This window comes from Nestor notabilis, unplaced genomic scaffold, assembly GCF_000696875.1.
Source record: "Nestor notabilis isolate BGI_N333 unplaced genomic scaffold, ASM69687v1 scaffold4823, whole genome shotgun sequence".
Lineage (NCBI taxonomy): Eukaryota > Metazoa > Chordata > Aves > Psittaciformes > Psittacidae > Nestor > Nestor notabilis.
Window position 1 is genome coordinate 54,081 of NW_009923150.1, and position 17,155 is coordinate 71,235.

At 40.6% G+C, this 17,155-nt stretch overlaps 1 protein-coding gene across 1 annotated transcript in view; it reads right to left on the bottom strand.

Annotated features, from left to right (window-relative positions):
* MYO5A (myosin VA (heavy chain 12, myoxin)) overlaps positions 1–17,155 on the bottom strand; it is a gene marked incomplete at its 5' end in the record, with an annotated part of 79,204 nt that overhangs the window by 51,429 nt on the left and 10,620 nt on the right. The window contains 3 exons of the mRNA XM_010011974.1: positions 313–394; positions 1,808–1,951; positions 5,592–5,748. Coding sequence (XP_010010276.1) covers positions 313–394; positions 1,808–1,951; positions 5,592–5,748 — 383 coding nt within the window. The remainder of the gene's footprint in view (positions 1–312; positions 395–1,807; positions 1,952–5,591; positions 5,749–17,155) is intronic.

A 17,155-nucleotide genomic window follows, 5' to 3' on the forward strand; every position in this document is an offset into this window, starting at 1 on the left:
CCAAGAGAAGAGAATTTCACCCTCACCACTGGAAAGCTACTCTGTAATCCAGGACATAGCAAATTCTAGTGATTACAACTGCAGTGTATTAAAGTATGCTGACTAAACAAATCTGTTACTTTCGTTTTATCTAAAACCCACAAAGCCTGAGATTTGCCATTTTAGTTATTTTCAATATATTTTAGTATTTGAAGGTTTGTAAGTTTAGACTTCAAAAGCCAGCAATTCTTCTTTCAGTTCTATGGTTCAAAAAGCTCAGAGATGCTGCTCTGTACCTGTAATTGCACAACCCAACGAACGTGAATTTCATACCTAATCGTAGAGTTTTAAACTCAGGTAATGCTGCAGAGGCACAAAGTTGGTAAAAGATGTGGTAATTTCTTTCCTCTTCTGCCTTTAAAAAGAAAGTAATTTATTATTTTTCCACAACTTAACAAATGCCAGAAATATCCATGAATAGCAAAGACTTACTTATGTTTAATGCTTTCTCTAGCATTAAGTCAGTCTCTTCTCCCAGGTAGGAAGTGATGGGACAAGAGGAAACAGGCCCAAGTTGTGCCAGGGGAGGTTTAGATTGGATACTAGGAAAAATTTCTTCACTGAAAGGTTTGTCAGGCATTGGAACAGGCTGCCCAGGGAAGCGGTTGAGTCACCATCCCCGGAGGTACTTAAAAGACGTGTAGATGTGGCACTTAGCAACACGGTTTAGTGGTGGACTTGGCAGTGATAGTTAATGGTTGGAAATGATCTTTAAGGTCTTTTCCAACCTAAATGATCTATGATTCTATGATTAAGAGCATAGAAGCCACATGGAAGAAGGAAAGATAAATCAGCACCTATCATTTCTTTCTTGATTAATCCATTTTCAACAGTGAGAGGCACGCAGACATTTTCATTTCAAAAAAACGTATGATTTCACTTTCCAGAACCGTGGATTACTATTAAATATAGATCAGGATTCTACAGATGGGTGAAATGATCATACTTAAAAGCTTTTCATTTTCCAAAAATAACTAATACCATTCCCCTCGGCATTTATAGTAAGCTGGTGAAGGCAGTATCTTCCTTGCCAAGGCAAAGCTGGAATTTTCAAATGGAGGACAAATGCAGCCCAGAAGGTTATGACTCATGACCAACACCATAATTCTGAACTTAAGCACTCTCAGGGTCACAGTTTCAAACCCAGAAAAACCCCGAAACTCTCTTCCAGCTAAACAATGTGCAGGAAGTCTCTCATTTTTAAAATTTACAACAGTATTTCATGTAACGGCCCTACATAACGCAAACTGTAACTATTTAGGTTTATACTTTTAGGCAGCCAGTTAAGGCTAAGTCCATTTTTACTAAGCTCTAGACTGTAAGGTAGGCAAAGATGGAGAGAAATAATGGCAACTGAGACTCATTCATAATTACTGTGATAGCAGTGGGTTTTAACAAGAGGTTGAAAGTGAGCTAAGGTGTGAGCTTTGCGAACCACAACAGAGAGCTCTCCTTGAGCGTGAGTGGTTTCTGCTAAGTTTTGAAGCCATGCTTGGTATTACTATGGTAAGCACTAACTCACACCTAGTAGTGCACTGAAAGTATTTCATGTTTAAATACACAGCCTTCTTAATACGCATTTTACCCCTACAAATAAGTCCTATAACAAAGAGCCGACTTGGTTTTCCTTTTCTTCTCCCTCCCCACGTGCTATATTACAAAAGCACTATTACAGCCAGCTCTTAGGAGAGATAACTAATATTGCAATAGCTTTCTTTTTTAAGGATAGTCACACAAATACACAATAAGAAGATTGCATCAGTATTACCTGAAACACCACTCTTGATTTTTCCAAGAGGTAAGTTCTCATGTTAGCACCAATGATTCGATACCTCTTATCAAAACCAATTTCAATGTATTTCCCAAAACGGCTGCTGTTGTCATTCCTCGTCGTTTTAGCATTTCCAATAGACTGAAAAATGGAAATATTGCAAAGGTTAAACAGCTTTTAGAAATTATCAAATCTATTGAATCATCTATATGGCTCATAAACAACAACATTAATTTTGTCCTGGCTTCAAAATAATCAAGAATTTAACAAAGAACAATCTCCGCCTGGTCAGCAAGTTACATCAAAATACAGCTCTTTCACTAACACAAGATCTGGAGCTGATCTTCCTAGGAAAGGTTTCACTTCCACATAGCCTAATTTTCCAGCTAAAAATCCTTTATTGCTCTCTGAAGTCTTTTAAAAGAATTGAAGAGTCTAACAGAATGCTCACCTACACCCAGATTTCTTCTATGGACTTAATAAGACTATAATTATTTCACACTGTATATATCCATATATGTATGTGTACAGATTTAAGTATAGTTCTTGCAACCTCCGTAAGTCTACCTATCATAAACCCATAGTCCAGCAAACAGTCCCTATATCCCGCCTGGCTTACAGTTTATTACTATTATTACTCTGTAACCAACCACATTTCCAAACTATTTTTGCAAACATATTATTATAAAATATTTACTTGTGTGTTTAAATATAACCTAAAAATGAACATGTACAGACTCATCTCATTTCCCTGAAACTGAATCCCTTCCATAGCAGCTTGGGTTCTGCCCCTGTAGACACAGTCTTCAATGCTGCCCTATGTGCCTAAGTTTCTTAGAGCGATTCAATACAGCTTCATACACAATAAACTAAATTTAATGTATTTCCTCTATAGCATGTGATTCTGGAATGTCCAGGGAAAATGATGACTGTGGTTCCTAAACAGTCTTGGTGCACCTCTGCCTTACCTCACCAGTGTTGGAATTCACCCCACAACAGGTACCAGCTGGATATATCAGAATTCAAGGCATGCAAATCACAACATGCTGAACTTTCAAAGAAAAGCATTTTCTCTTCTAAGTTATATGATGTTTTAGACATCATATAAAATTCACCTTCCAAAAAACCCCTAAAGATACCTCTGTATCAAAACGAATGGCATTTGGAGTAATTCACATACAGCACACTGCCTACTATCATAGGCCATCGCGTGTATTTTATCAAGCACCTAACTCTGAAGTGCACCCCAGCTAAAGAACACAAAGTTGTAACTATGTGCTAGTTTCCTTGTTCGTGTAGCCATCCATAGGAACTCTGTACTGAAATAAAACTTGAGAAAAGCAAATGAGAGCAAATAGCAATGCTGAGTATTGTTATTCCAAATCTGTGAACAAATGGTCAGTGAATCAGTAAGAGCTAGCTGGGTAGAGTGCAGGAAGCAGGGATTACACTCTCTGAACCCCCATTACAACAGCAGCACCACGCACGCCTGACTGAGCAGATGTCAAAGTGGGTACCAGATGAACAGTTGCTATAAAGGAACAATAAATTGCATCTCTGCAGTCCTAAGAAATACTGAATTCATTCAAACTGAACGCACTCCCATCTGCCTTTCTTGTGTTTTAAAATTATTGCTACTGTGGATCTATTTTGGTGGTGGTGGCAGCAATATAATATTACAATATTTTCAGAAACCAATTATTGCTTTGAAAGGTATTATAAAAACAGTTAAGAAAGTCTTTGGTATTCCAAGATTGTTTAGCAGAATACGTGCTAAGCTGTACAATTCACACAGCTACAAAGAATGAGAGGCAGGAAATTACATGTAAAGATGTGTTTCAAGACTTGACAATTTCTACATCTGCAATAGGAAAACTGTATACAGTTACTGACTGTGAAACTAATTATTCAAATGTTGCTAGAAGTCTATAGTGGTCACTTGATATCACAGTATTTAGTAGGCACAGACGATGTGAAATTCTGGCACTAGTGATAGTAGCTCTTAAAATGCTAAAGTTTAGGTTGCCCTAAGAGGAATTAAAAATAAAATTACCTTCTGCTCCTAAGATTTTACAATCATCTTAGCAAATGAGGAGTTTCCTGTTTCTATAATGAATTACTCATTTTCTTCCTAATGTACATGGGTTAATTTGTGTTTCTGCTGATTTATCAACTGAAGAGTTCAAAACACTAATTTTGCTATCCTAGAATCTGTCTCAACACCTGATTTCATAACACTTTAAAGCTTATTTAGAGTTCAAGTGCTGAAGTTAAAAGGATTACTTTCATCCAATTATAGCAATGTTGAAAGCAATTGGAATTTTAGATATATCCAGGTTCATGAAATTGTTGTTATCCCTAGAAAATAAAAATAAAGCACCACCACTGGTGTTTAGGGAATAAAAAAGTATGGATGGAAAGCTCATTTCTAGTCCTCCATTTAGATTTTCTTGCTTTGGAAATTAAATCAGACAACTAGTGGTGAGCTGATGACCACTGGCTGGGAGGTGGGGTCCAAGGGGACAGAAGGATGTTTGATTTAGGCTTTGAGACCAAACAGAAGAAGTGGCGCAGGGAAACCTGTGAACAGTTTGTGTTTTACTGCACAAACACGTTGCGAACTGCAGACCCATCCTGCAGAGTCTCCTATGAGCTGTCACTCAGCAGATGGGCAGTGAGGACATGGCCGCCCGCCTGGCCCCAGGTACCACCTCCTGGTGTGCAGGGGAAGGCAGAAGGGGCATTTGGCACCCACAGACCTGTTAGCCACGCACCGCATCTCAATGTGGCCATGGACAGCATGTCACTGCTACACTGGAGCAGTGAAAGGACTACTCTGGGATTAGCTCACACCTACAAAACTGACGTTGCTCCCCAGGGCCCGTGCGGCTCCCACTGGGGAAGATGCAGCTCAAGCCAAGGCTCAGCTCCTCCCGCAGCTGGACATCTAGGTCCCTCAACAGCAGAGCCCACTGCCCATCATGGCACAGCTTGGCTTATCCCATAAAATGATTTCAAAACACTGCACAGCACCACAAACCAGGCACAATTACCTTGTGACAGAACACACACAACTGTGATGGGGCAGCTATAGTTTGAGTATCATGAACTCCTCATGCCAGAAGGAAAGAGGGAATAAAACATAAGTTAATTTTTAAAAATACCTGAGCAAGACAACAATGGCAGCACTTCATACTTCACTGTGTGCACCCCACTTACTCATGACTATTCACTAATACTTTACTCTACTGCACAGAGATGCTAAACATCTCCAAGGCATCAGCTGTCCTAAGGAATTTCTTAGCTTGTTCACAGATATGCACATGTGTGTGCCTATGGACAGTGCTACTTCTCTCAAGGAATTCCCCCGAGACTTTCTCTCTGATGAATCATTACTTAACATAGTTCCTTAACTTCAGCTGCGACTTGAATATACACATGCAAGCAAAGACACAAAACACAAATCAGATGTGCATTTAACTACCACTGTTACAAAGCTTCATAGATTTGAATCAGTATTCATATAAAAATTACTTGCTATGTGAAATACATTAACAACAATGAAATACTACCTCCCATCTTCTCTCAATCTGTCATAAATACTACACAAAATGTTGCCTAAAGCACCTCCTGGTAAATGGATTAAAAGCAAAAGTTTAAAATACATTTATTCTAGGTTCTTTGAGTCTAGAATGGATTGCTCTTTCAACTGAATGCTTATGTTAACCCCAGCATAACAACTGCAGCTGGAGAGTGGGGGTTAGTGCAGTAGCTCTCTTACCTCCATGATGGGGTTGGAGGCCAAGACTTTCTCCTCAACATTGGCTTCACTGGCAGATCCACTGACTGTGGCAAAGTACCTCATGGCGTACTTAGCAGAGACGGTCTTTCCAGCCCCAGATTCCCCACTGACAATGATTGACTGATTTCGCTCATCTCTGAAACACAAAGGCATGTTAATTACCAGCTGTTCTCTCAAGAACATACATTTTTTTGTGTCCCCAGCTTGGCAACAACCCTTCTACCATAAATGTTAGCAAGAGAGCAATAATGTAAATGCACGTGGCAGACACGAGGCTGTTAGTGACCAAGCTCCTGAACGGCTGATTTGAGTGCCCGCAACCAGGATGCTTAGTCAGGATTGATGCTGCCGTGACAGTCCAGCCAGCAAGCAGAGCTGCTCTAGATAACCTGGCTACAGCAAAGTACCTGTTACCACTATTCACTACATGCTTCTGCAGCTACTTCTACCCAGGCTCAGTGGCACAGTGCTCCACTAATTATCAGTGCTCATTAGTAAAGATCATTAATGCCATCTTACAGATAGAGAAATCAACAGCAGAGTCAGCCACAGAAACCTTTCGTCCTTCTGATCTAATCACCAGCTTTTCCCAGAATTGTTCTGAATCTGAAAAATTCAAGCAGGGCTGTTCAGGACACAAATAGCAGCTCTGGAGCAAAGATAATCCCTTTGCTGTGAAGTCATTTCTTTTCATTAAAAAAATAAAATCTCCATTTCCTAATAAAACAATTTTCTCATCTCAGAGAGGGCTCTACCCATAAAATCCAACTGTATGAATAATAAACACACTGCAAAATAACACGGATAGAAATTAGCATTTATATAGCCTGAATCTTCTAAAGACCAAACGTGCTTTATACAGTATTTTTTACTTCCAAACCAGAAGTTCAAATGAATGATATTTCAAAAGACTCCTATGAGCTGAGTGAGCTTAGCTCTATTTTACATACTGGCAACTAGAGGAAGAAGAAGTAAAATTTTACCCCAAAGCTTTAACAGCAGGAACACAGAAAGTACAGGCAAGCCCCAGAGCAGGCTGCACAGTAACTGTGAATGGAATTTCAGGCACACACACTCAGGCAGCACATATGCAGTCTGCACTGCCTCCAAATGCCTGTTGAGGCCATCAGCAAATGCTATGCAGAGGAAGCAAAGAAATATGCATGGAAAAACTATTTGTGGTTCCTGTAGCTTGAACATCCTCCAGAAGGTCTGGGATTCTATCTCTGGGATTCTAGGTGGTCAAATAAAAGCTGCTGATGAAATTATGAAGGTGAATTGCAGATCAGGTTGCTAGTCTCAAGCCATTACAAAGGACCCAGGTAAGAGCACAGCTCCAGCACCTACTTCATGTTGCACAAAGACGTAGCTAAAGGAGCCTCTGGTTCTATCACACACTTGGGCATTCATTTAACCGAATGAAGGCATCACTTGAAGCAGATTTTCCACATTTTGGTAAAAGGAAATTACTTAAAATGGCTGAGTGCTGATTTAAATTTAATAGGAAAGTGTTAAGAAGATCAAAGCAACCTAATTTTATGTTCTCAACTTCCATTTAACACATGCAATAGGTGCGAATGACTACAGCACAGTTCACACATTCCTATACACCAAGCTGTCAGTCTCACTGGGAAAGTTGTGGGAAAGCATAACTAGTCAGCTTGGTACCAGGGTTGTGTGTTCCAGGCTTCAAAGACTGAACTACCAGAGATGCCAGCCTTGGCTACAGGAGAGTGGAAACACCCACCAATGAGACCTCTCATTACAGTGGCCATTGATCTTGCTGCGCACACTCCTGAGGGAGGCCTGTGTGCCTGAGATGGCTTGCAGTAGTGATGAGCATTTCCAGCTCTTGCTTCTTCCCCATTTCCTCTCCCAAAGACCCCTCCCAGTGCACAAGGGACAGCCTGCAGCTCTGCACATCAGGAGGCAGAGTGAGTTATATGGATGCTCATGGTCAAAAAGAGCAGCAGAAGGACATGGGAGAAGTCCAACCCAATGCATAACATCTAGGCTTAAATGAGACAAATGATAACAAAGAGTTTTCCTCTCATACAAACAGTTCCTGCAGTGAGACAAAACCAGAGAACAACTTCTACATAGGACTGGCATTGCTCTCTCTTTTATTCCTCCTGTGCTCTTTCCAATAGAAAAAACCCCAAACATACAATTCAAAAATAAGAAACTTCTGCTCTGATTTCAGGAGCTGCCTAACACAGGAGATAGGCAACAACATAACAAGCTTTCATTTGTAGATGACCAGCTCTGTTTCATGTATTAAATATCATTAAATATATGAAGACTTGGGAAGCTCAAGTTCTATAAAATGTATCCTCTGATGATTAAGCTGATTTTTAGCTTAGTTCCTGAAGTACAAAAGGCTTTCAGAAAACAAAGCAGTGCAACCTCAGTACCACAGGCTTCTGACAAAACTGTGAGCAAAACCCAAACTCTGTTGCCAAAAGAGGAATAAAGGTGTCTCATTCTAACTGTCACAGCCCTGAAGGGTTTGTGTAAGAGCATGGGAAGTGTGCGGTGGTTTTGCAATCCCTAGTTCCTCCTGGGGAGCTCAGGAGGGGTAGGAAACACTAGGATCTTCAGAGCACTGCGGAAGAAGGAGCTCCATGTTTTCAAAGACAGTAAGGAAGATAGGAGGTTGAAATACTTTCTGCTTAAGAATACTGTTGCTAATTAGCCTAGAGTTTCCTTCCCCCATGCCATAAGATATGAAGATGTACTCTTCTCTCTAGTGCTCATTAATGTACCCAGGAATAAGGGATCCATTATTGTGTTACTGTGTAAAGTATGCACACACATACACTTTTCATAAATTTGCCCAGAGAAGACACGGCTGGCTCTGCCCGAGCTGAAAACGTTGCTGCCATCTCTTCTGCAATGAACATTTGTGTTTGCAGCAGCTACAGCAGTCATGAGAAACAAAGGGCTCACTCATTGTCTGCAGCAGAGTCCTCTCGCATCTCCCTGCCAGCGCTCCATCCATGCTCAGAGCTGCTCTTGTCTTCCAAAGTACATTAGTCCATTGTTTTGCTTTAACACACTGGAGTGGCCATCCTCTAGCATATTATTCTTTCTGCTTTTTGGCAGAGAGAAAGGAAAACACAACAGAACGCCCAAGATCACACTCGACGTTTGAAGAAGGAGAGAGGACAGAGTAACACAACACCCCAAACACAACAAGCGGCTGTTACTGCCACAACCCCAGGGGAAGACTTGGCATGTGGACATCCTACCACAGGCAAATCTGTCAAGAAGGAGGGTGGGTAGTCCCCCCAGGCAGCTGTGTCAGCGCCGCAGAGAGCTCTTTTAAGTCATTAAGCCTTAAAGAAACAAAATGCCACATGAAAACAAGTAAAACAGAATCAAAATACCTTGGATAGTGTATGACATACGGTGAGAATTATTTATAATGGTTTGGTATAAGCAATGGTCCATCTGAAATATAACCTCTGCTTATGCCAAACAAAATTTTCATAATCAGGCTACATTAAAAACACAACAAAATAACAAAATAAACAAAACTAAGTAAAAAAAAACCCTCAGAAAACACAAGTCAGAACACCCCAAGTTCTTTCTCAGGTATAAATAACACCTTGGGAGTTATTTTTAGTTAGCCCCCAACCTTTGACCTGACATTCTGATCACTTAACATGTCACCAGTCAGGAAAAAAAGGCTATAATTAAAACTTTCAGACAATGAAACTAGTAAGTAGGGCAACAATGTTGTGTGTGACACCACTTTGCAGCCTGATGCCACAACCCATTATCTATGCAGTACTACTTCACCTTCTTCGAGCTTTTTCTCTGAATAAAGTACATAATTAGATGATTTTAAAATTAAGATTTCTTCTGAATGGAGGGAATATTTTAATTATGCTTTTACAAAGAGAAATGAGAGAAAGCAAGCTGGGAGACAGGAAGGTGGAGGAGTCCTCTTTCACCCAAAGGTGGGTGACGGCTGCATCCTGGGATACAGAACTGCATTACTTAGTAGTTTAGCCCAATTATCTTGAAAATATGTGTTTAACCCCAGCAGACTTGAACTGAATTGACTGGGAGCAGTTTACCATTCATGGAAACAGGAAGTAGTATGTTCAGGCATGGTGCAGGTACACATACACCTTTTACCATTTCTAAACAGTGCAGAAGAATAAAGGAACAAGAAAACCAAAATAAAACTTGTGTTTTAAGACGATAGGCCCAAATATTTCACAGGTCGAAATGTGAAATGAAAGGCCGAGATTGCTTGCGGTAGCAGGGGACTTATTCAGGAAAGTTCCATATCCATTCTCTGAGGCCTATGCTTTAAGAGTTATGTGAGGGTAACAGTTCTTGTTAAATAAAAGAACAGTAACGCACTATGGAATAAATAACTGGTAATATAACATAGTATTATCTATCACAGAAATAATGGTGATATCTAATTTTGAAAGGTAATATTCAGATGCTATATCCAAGCTGTCCACAACTCCACTCCTTATGACAAGTAATGGCAATGGAATGAGCAATAAATGTCACTAATTTTTCATATAATAATTTCAGTAAAGGAAAGAAACAGGTTTGTGCATAGGCTGGCATAGGATGCTAAATTTTAAAGACAATTTCACTTTCCTTACAAAATTCTGTCAACAGGCAATATGTTCATGAGAAAATTCACTGCCAGAGTGCCAAAACAGAACAGATATAGACTTACCTAACTCCTGGAAGCCTGAGATTACAATTACATTCCAATAAGGATTTTTTATGCTTTGAAAAACCATTGCAAAATTCAACACTGAAGATTGATTCTGCTTGAAGAAGGTTCAGCACTGGGGAAAAAGAGTGCTACAAACTGACCTGAGGTACCTTACAAGCAGAAAAGGGTTTTGCAGAATATGAATGAGATGGCAATACACAAGAAACCAGAAAGGGGTTTAAAAAAGATTAAATTCGGACATGCATATATCTTAATGCAACACTTTTATTAGTTTTGACTACCACTAACTTCAAATTCTGTATTTGATAGAAATCTAAGGGAGATGCTTTCAGAAGGGATCAGAATGGAGGAAACACTACTCCCAGTGAGGTCACAGCTGCTGGCTGCAGTGGAAGCAAGAGCAAGTCACTGGGCTCATTCTACGTGTACAGTCCTGCACCAACACTGACTAATCATTGATATCTGTCATTACGTAAGGCAGCTTTTAATGATTTCAGTTGACCAATGGAAAAACTGATGCAAAACAGGAAAAACTGATCAAGAAATGAAACATTAAAGTTACTAACATTAAAGGCAGAGTTGTCAAACAGTTTCATTCCTTAAGATCACTACACCCACTTAAGCTGGTTCCCTCAAAAACCAAAAGCACTTACTGCACCACAGTCATTATTCCCACAGCAGTCTGTCCAAATATATCAGGATAAACAAGACATACAAACTGAAAAAGCCCTACAGATATCTTTGTTTACCTTCTTCCTCTATACCATTACAAAATCCCCCTCTGAAGCCGGAACACTAAAACAGTTAAAAACCTATCCATCAGTGAGCATTTCAGAGGAGATTAAAGAAGCTCAGAGCTATCCAATTTAATCATCAAAGCACAACATTGGTTTTTTTGCTTCCTGTGATTGATGCATGGGATGTACCACTTGATCGTGTCTTTCAGACTCATGACTCCACAGCAAATAGTGTCAGATAAATGTATATAAGCACACACACCACAAAAACATCAGCCTGGGAAAAGGAACAAAAGGAATACAGAACTATTGGTATCAACCTCAATATTCATATCAACCCGTTCGTACCCAAGCCACCAGCACCTCTACCTGGCAAAAGTGTGTATTTAACTGCTGATTTTAAAAGATTCTGATATGGACTGTGAAATGCTTGCCTGTGATGTACTACTTCGAAGTTAAGTTGTCTCAATGCTGTACAACATAGATGAGATTGGCAGAAAAGATTAGAGCAAGATACCCTTAATATAAAATGAAGGCACCAAATAACAGGGCAATTTGATGAGAAGAACATTAGAACTTACTTTGCCTTTAATCTTAAATCATCTGCATTTGTTTACCTTGAGGACACTGCCACAGTGCTGATGTTTTTACGGAAGCTTGTTGTCAGGATGGTTTGAAGGACACCACCTTCAGGACTTCTTCTCCTCCCACTACTCCACTGCTAAGAGGCTTAATTAAATCTACTGCCTTTTTGGTTTCTTTTTTGTGGAGTTGCTACTGGTTTCTTCTTTTCTTTTGAAGTAACAGGTTTAGGTTACGGCGAAGGGCATCAAGCCCATGGCATATGTCAGTTCCATTTTTCATTTAAATCAGAAGAGCACAAACTGCTGCTAAAGGCCTGATCCTGCAGTCTTCAAACAATTCTACCTCCTACTGCTTCAATGCAAGAACAATAAATAGCTTTTATTTAATATAGCAGTGATAGCCTGGCCTGTTTTATCCCACTGCTGTTCCTCTACTGCAGTTCTGTGGTAATATGGTAGACCTGTAAGCCTGAAATTGCCTTCCATTTTCAAAACAGTGAATTTTGAATTATCAAGAACCTGACATAAACTGCCAGGGAAGGAATCTGTGACTCAGGGAGCATTTGGGATAGATCCTGTTCTTAGCAAACACGTAATTAGCACTAACATCAATGTGTGTTGTGCCCATCAGAGACAGAAAAGCAACTTAGCAATATGCCATTCTACAGTTGAATGACAGCAGCAGGAAAACCAACCCAAGAAAATAACTTAAAAACCAGTGACACTGTTGAAAGGTCTGATAGGATTCATTCTACAATGCTGGCATGTTTGAAATCTTGCTGCACTTTCATTAGCTGCAGCTACACTGAGAGCCATTGGATTAACCAGGGACCAACACAAACCTACTTTGAGCGAAGTGACATGTTTTACACCCTGCACTATAAAGCACATTTCCAGGCTCTACAAAGATACACATGCATACATGCAGCTGACATGATTAAGTGTCTCCAGCAATGCAAACATAACTCTGACCTAAGTAAGCATCCTATTTTTTGCAATCAATCTCTCAGCATCCCTGCTGCATATTTGTGACAACATATGACCAAAATAACCTGCAGTATCTACAGTCAGAACATTCCCACGTCTTTGCATCCAAGAGCATGACTAAACAACTCTGTTTAATAAAGATCAGCTTCCCTCCATGAGGCAGCTGTAACAAAAACAAGAGCACAGAAAATTCTACCAAACAACTTCCTCACTGATAAGAGGAAATCAGTTTACACAAGGCACTGAAAATAAAAGCAGTGTGAAAGCGCTCAGTGTCATTGTAACTGCTCTACTGATGTTCCCAAATAACTTAGAAGTGATGTTACAGGAACAGAAAAATACATCTAGTACTTCACCTGTTCCAAACAGGTTACTCAATCTAGGAGTATTACCCGCAGGTAAGACTTTAAACTCCTTTCCTGTGAAATCCATTGGCTTTCATCAGGTATCGATACAAAGCTAAGAGTTCTCTCTAGTATCACTTGTTTTGTGAGCTTCACAGAAAGCAGCTTGATTTACTTATTAAGAAATGTAGGAAGGAACTTCCCAGCTGCAGGTGGCCAGTCCCAGCAGGCTAAAGGGAGCACTGCCTTCAAGGGACTGGGCATCTTGCAACATAGGAAAGAGGATGCATGGCAGACAAATGCAGGGAAAGAATGCAGCAGGAGAAGGACAAATCTGTGGTGTAAGATAAAATGAAAAGGTTTTGCACATCTCTGAAGGCTCACTGATTAAGTCTGACTTCACTTAATATTGAAATAAAGAGTGTTTCCTAAAAATACTAGTGATTGTAAACTTGAAATCAAAACACAACTGGGTTTGGGTTTGGTTTGGTTTGGGGTTTTTTCCCCCCAGAACACTCTTCATTTTTCAGCATGAAATGAGAGACACAAGGGTATTTCCAGAGCTCACCAGCCTGTGCTCGCCCCAGCACCTGCCCTCCCGGTCCCATATCAGTATAGGTCCCAGGTTCACTCTTAGGGCAATCGTGCTCCACTTCTCTGTGATGCTTTCAGTGTTAAGAGTTACTTGCTTTTCTAAAAGACCAAAACTGCTTCTCATGCTTACTCTAAAATGAAAGGCAGCTATAAAGCCCACCAGCCCCCAAAAGATTTAACATGAGTCAGTGCAATATATTTAGCTTCACCTTTGCCTGGGCGCGGTGCTGTGTGGCAACAGACAAGGTTGTACATGTTTAGCAGCACTTGTCCAGTGCAAAGGCCTTTGAAATCCAGCCCAGGGTGTGCAGCATCTGTTAGAAGCCATTATAAAAACTGGCAACTCTACAAACCCGGGATTAACTTTTCAAACAGAAGTAATTTAACTGTTCAATAAACAAATAAATAAGGATTCATTCAGCAGTTTTCTAATGCTCTGCTGGAGAACAGCAGCAGACAGGTCTGGGCAGCCTTCCCAGCATCGAGGGCAGGAGACAACATCCTGCCCTTTCATCAACCTTCTGAACAAACTATTTTAATCACAAAGTTCTTTGCATCCATAAGCAAGTTCCGTTATCCCCTGTTTCTGGATTAGGTTCTTGGCCTCATTAACATGGGAAACTACCCCCATTTTGTCCTCTTACTTGCCAACTGCTTCCTATAGCTCACACAACACAAGCGCATCTTTCCATGCTCTATGTAGCTGCTGAGCCCCTCTCTCTGGGAAATCATCTTCTTCTGGAGAACAACCAGGCAGCACCAATAAATGCCACCCAGTGCTCTGCCTTCACGTGTACTGCAGGAAACCCTTTTCTTCACTTTTAAAGTTCCCTCCTCGCAGCGTTTCCATGCACAGCGGGCACAGCCCCTCCTTCCCGCAGAGCCACATCATCCCCGCATTCCCAGTGCTGGAGCCTCCAGATTCACTTGTATTGGCACATCCCAAAAGGTGCGGTCTGACACAGCTAATAGATTTTTTCCACCCTCAAAGGGCTGTTGTGTGGATTAACAAGGTAACCCAGAACACATGAAGTGCTATGTAAGTGCTAAGCATTATTATTAGAGACTGAAATGCTTTGAACCATTCTGTAATGATGTGATGGAGGAAAGAAAAAGTGAGTTACCAGTGCTGTGCCCCAGGAGCAAGCGTCACTTCTTGCACAGAACAGCAGCCACATTTCTTGGCCTGGTCCACCTGCGTGCACCAGTTAATATTTTGACTATCTGGATCTAACATGCTCTGACCTGACACATCCCGGCCTCCACAGACACCACACATTAAAACATCAGAGAACTGCCCATCTGCACCTTGAGTCACAATTGCTGCCGTCTAAGCAGTAAATTAATTCTTTGTAAAATCATTCATTCTTAATAGGCATGAAGCACTAGTCCAGCAATCCACGTTCTTCAACCACATTTCTATATGTATTTTAAGTAGCTTTTGAAGCCTAGCAGTATTTCTGACATCTTTCAGCTGCTGGAGAAAAGAGGATGTTCTGAGCACAGGACAGGGGGCTGGAAGCTCAGCACCTGAGACCAACTTTGGGCTGACCCAGCATGGCCACAGCACACCATCCCTGCCTTTCTTGTCTTCCACACAAGCAGAAATTGATACACCAGTATTAGAGGAGAGGGGCTTTGGTGAATGTTTGTGAAGTGCCTGGAAAACACAAAGCCTTCTGTGGAAGCAAACGTTACCATGAGTTACCCGGCACAGAGATCCCTGCAGGAAATGAAGGCATGCAAAATATAGCATGGTAATTTTTGTACACTGAAAACAAATCAGCTTTGGGAGAATGTTACTTGGAAACCCACTTAACTGCTTGTTATCAACTGCACACTCTATTCTCACGTATTTAATTGTCAAGCTGGTCTGATCAATTCATCAGCCACTGGGTCAGGATATTCAATTCAGGGGCTCTGTGGCCTGCTTCTGCCGCCTTGGCGAACTCACCAAAGTCGCTCTCCTACCCCCCATGTCTGTTTCAACTTATAAAATGGAAATAATGATACTGATTCTCTTCTGTAGAGGACTTTGAGATATGCTCTTTCTGTTTGGAAAGTGCCAAAGAAAGGTGAAATATTACTACTATATATAACCTGAATTCCCTTGAGCCTGTTTCAGACTCAGCGACTCCAAAACACCTTAAGTTCATAAGCATCTTTTGTTCCTCTTCAACAACAGCTTTGTAAAAACATTCTGCAATACTCTCAAAACCAGCAGATGGACTTTTTTTAATTAACAAATTGTCCCACTTGCCGTTTTAATGGTATCCAGGAAACACAGCTCTCGACTGTAAAATGGCAAAAGGTGAAAAGATAATGAATTGATGGTAACATCTCTCAACACATACAAATGAAGAAAACTGAGGTCAGCACATGCTGCAAAATCATGACAGATTGCACTCCAGAGCACAAAGATGAGCCAGCACTATGCAACTGATTTATCTAGGGATTAGTCAGAGGTCACTCCTGCAATAGTTTAGGAAAGCTCATTGCTTAGCTACCAGCAGGACACCTCACATGAACTCTAGCTTCCAGCTACCACCATACTTAACCCTTTCGTTGCCCAAAAATAATCACTGCTCAGAGAAGTAGGTCCCTGATGTTATGTTGATTACCCCATCTGCTGTCTTGTACCTGTAACACCATAAAATGTCAGACCTGAAGTATAAAAGACTAATCCAAAATCATCTGTTCTCTCCAGAAAGGACAATTTCCCTTTTCATTCCAATTTTAACAACAGAGTCCAAAAATCACCATCTCTTTTCAAGGTATTTAATTTAAAGAGTCATATGTCAAAGCCGTAAGTCAAAGAAGGCTCTTGTGTGTTTATACAGTACCCACCACAGCAGGCTCTCATTTCATCACTGGATGCAGATCCGTGACGGGTTGTTAATCATCCCCCTCCCGACTTCTGCCAGGGGAGAAGAGAGTATCCATTTATCAGACACTCAGAAGCAAAGCAGCAGCTGATCAAATGTGCATTTTTGTAAAAGGACATCATGTTGGGATGCCTGGAATAACTGGAGACTGTCAGTCAAGGTGCTTTCAAAACACCTACTCAACAGCTCACCAAGCTTCCTTTTGAACAAAAAGTGGCAGAAAAAGAAGTCTTCCTGCAGCTGAGAGACATTAGATACATGCCAAAAATCTGACAAAACAGAGAGGCAGCCTTCTCATTAAAGGTAATTTAATGAAAAAGATACACACTAACACTGAATAACACTTTGTCCAAACAGAAACAGCAAAACTTTGGAGACTGACGCTTTAAACACTATTGCTTTCCATCCTGGTAATCACTGAGTTTTATGGGGATCCCATCAATATCTAATTCTGTTTGCAAATGTTACTTTCAACTTGCACTTTGCTAGACAACTTTGCTAATTAATCAGAAGAAAATCTCCAAGTTAATTTATTAAACTGAAAAGCACTGAACTCTGCTGTATCTGTCATCAACAAGTAAGATGGATCAAATCAGACCAACAATGTGCTGACAGAAATATACATTAATTACTGCAGCATATATCGTTACTCAGCAGGGGAAGGGATCTTGTGTGAGAGTGATTTAGAACTTCTTTCC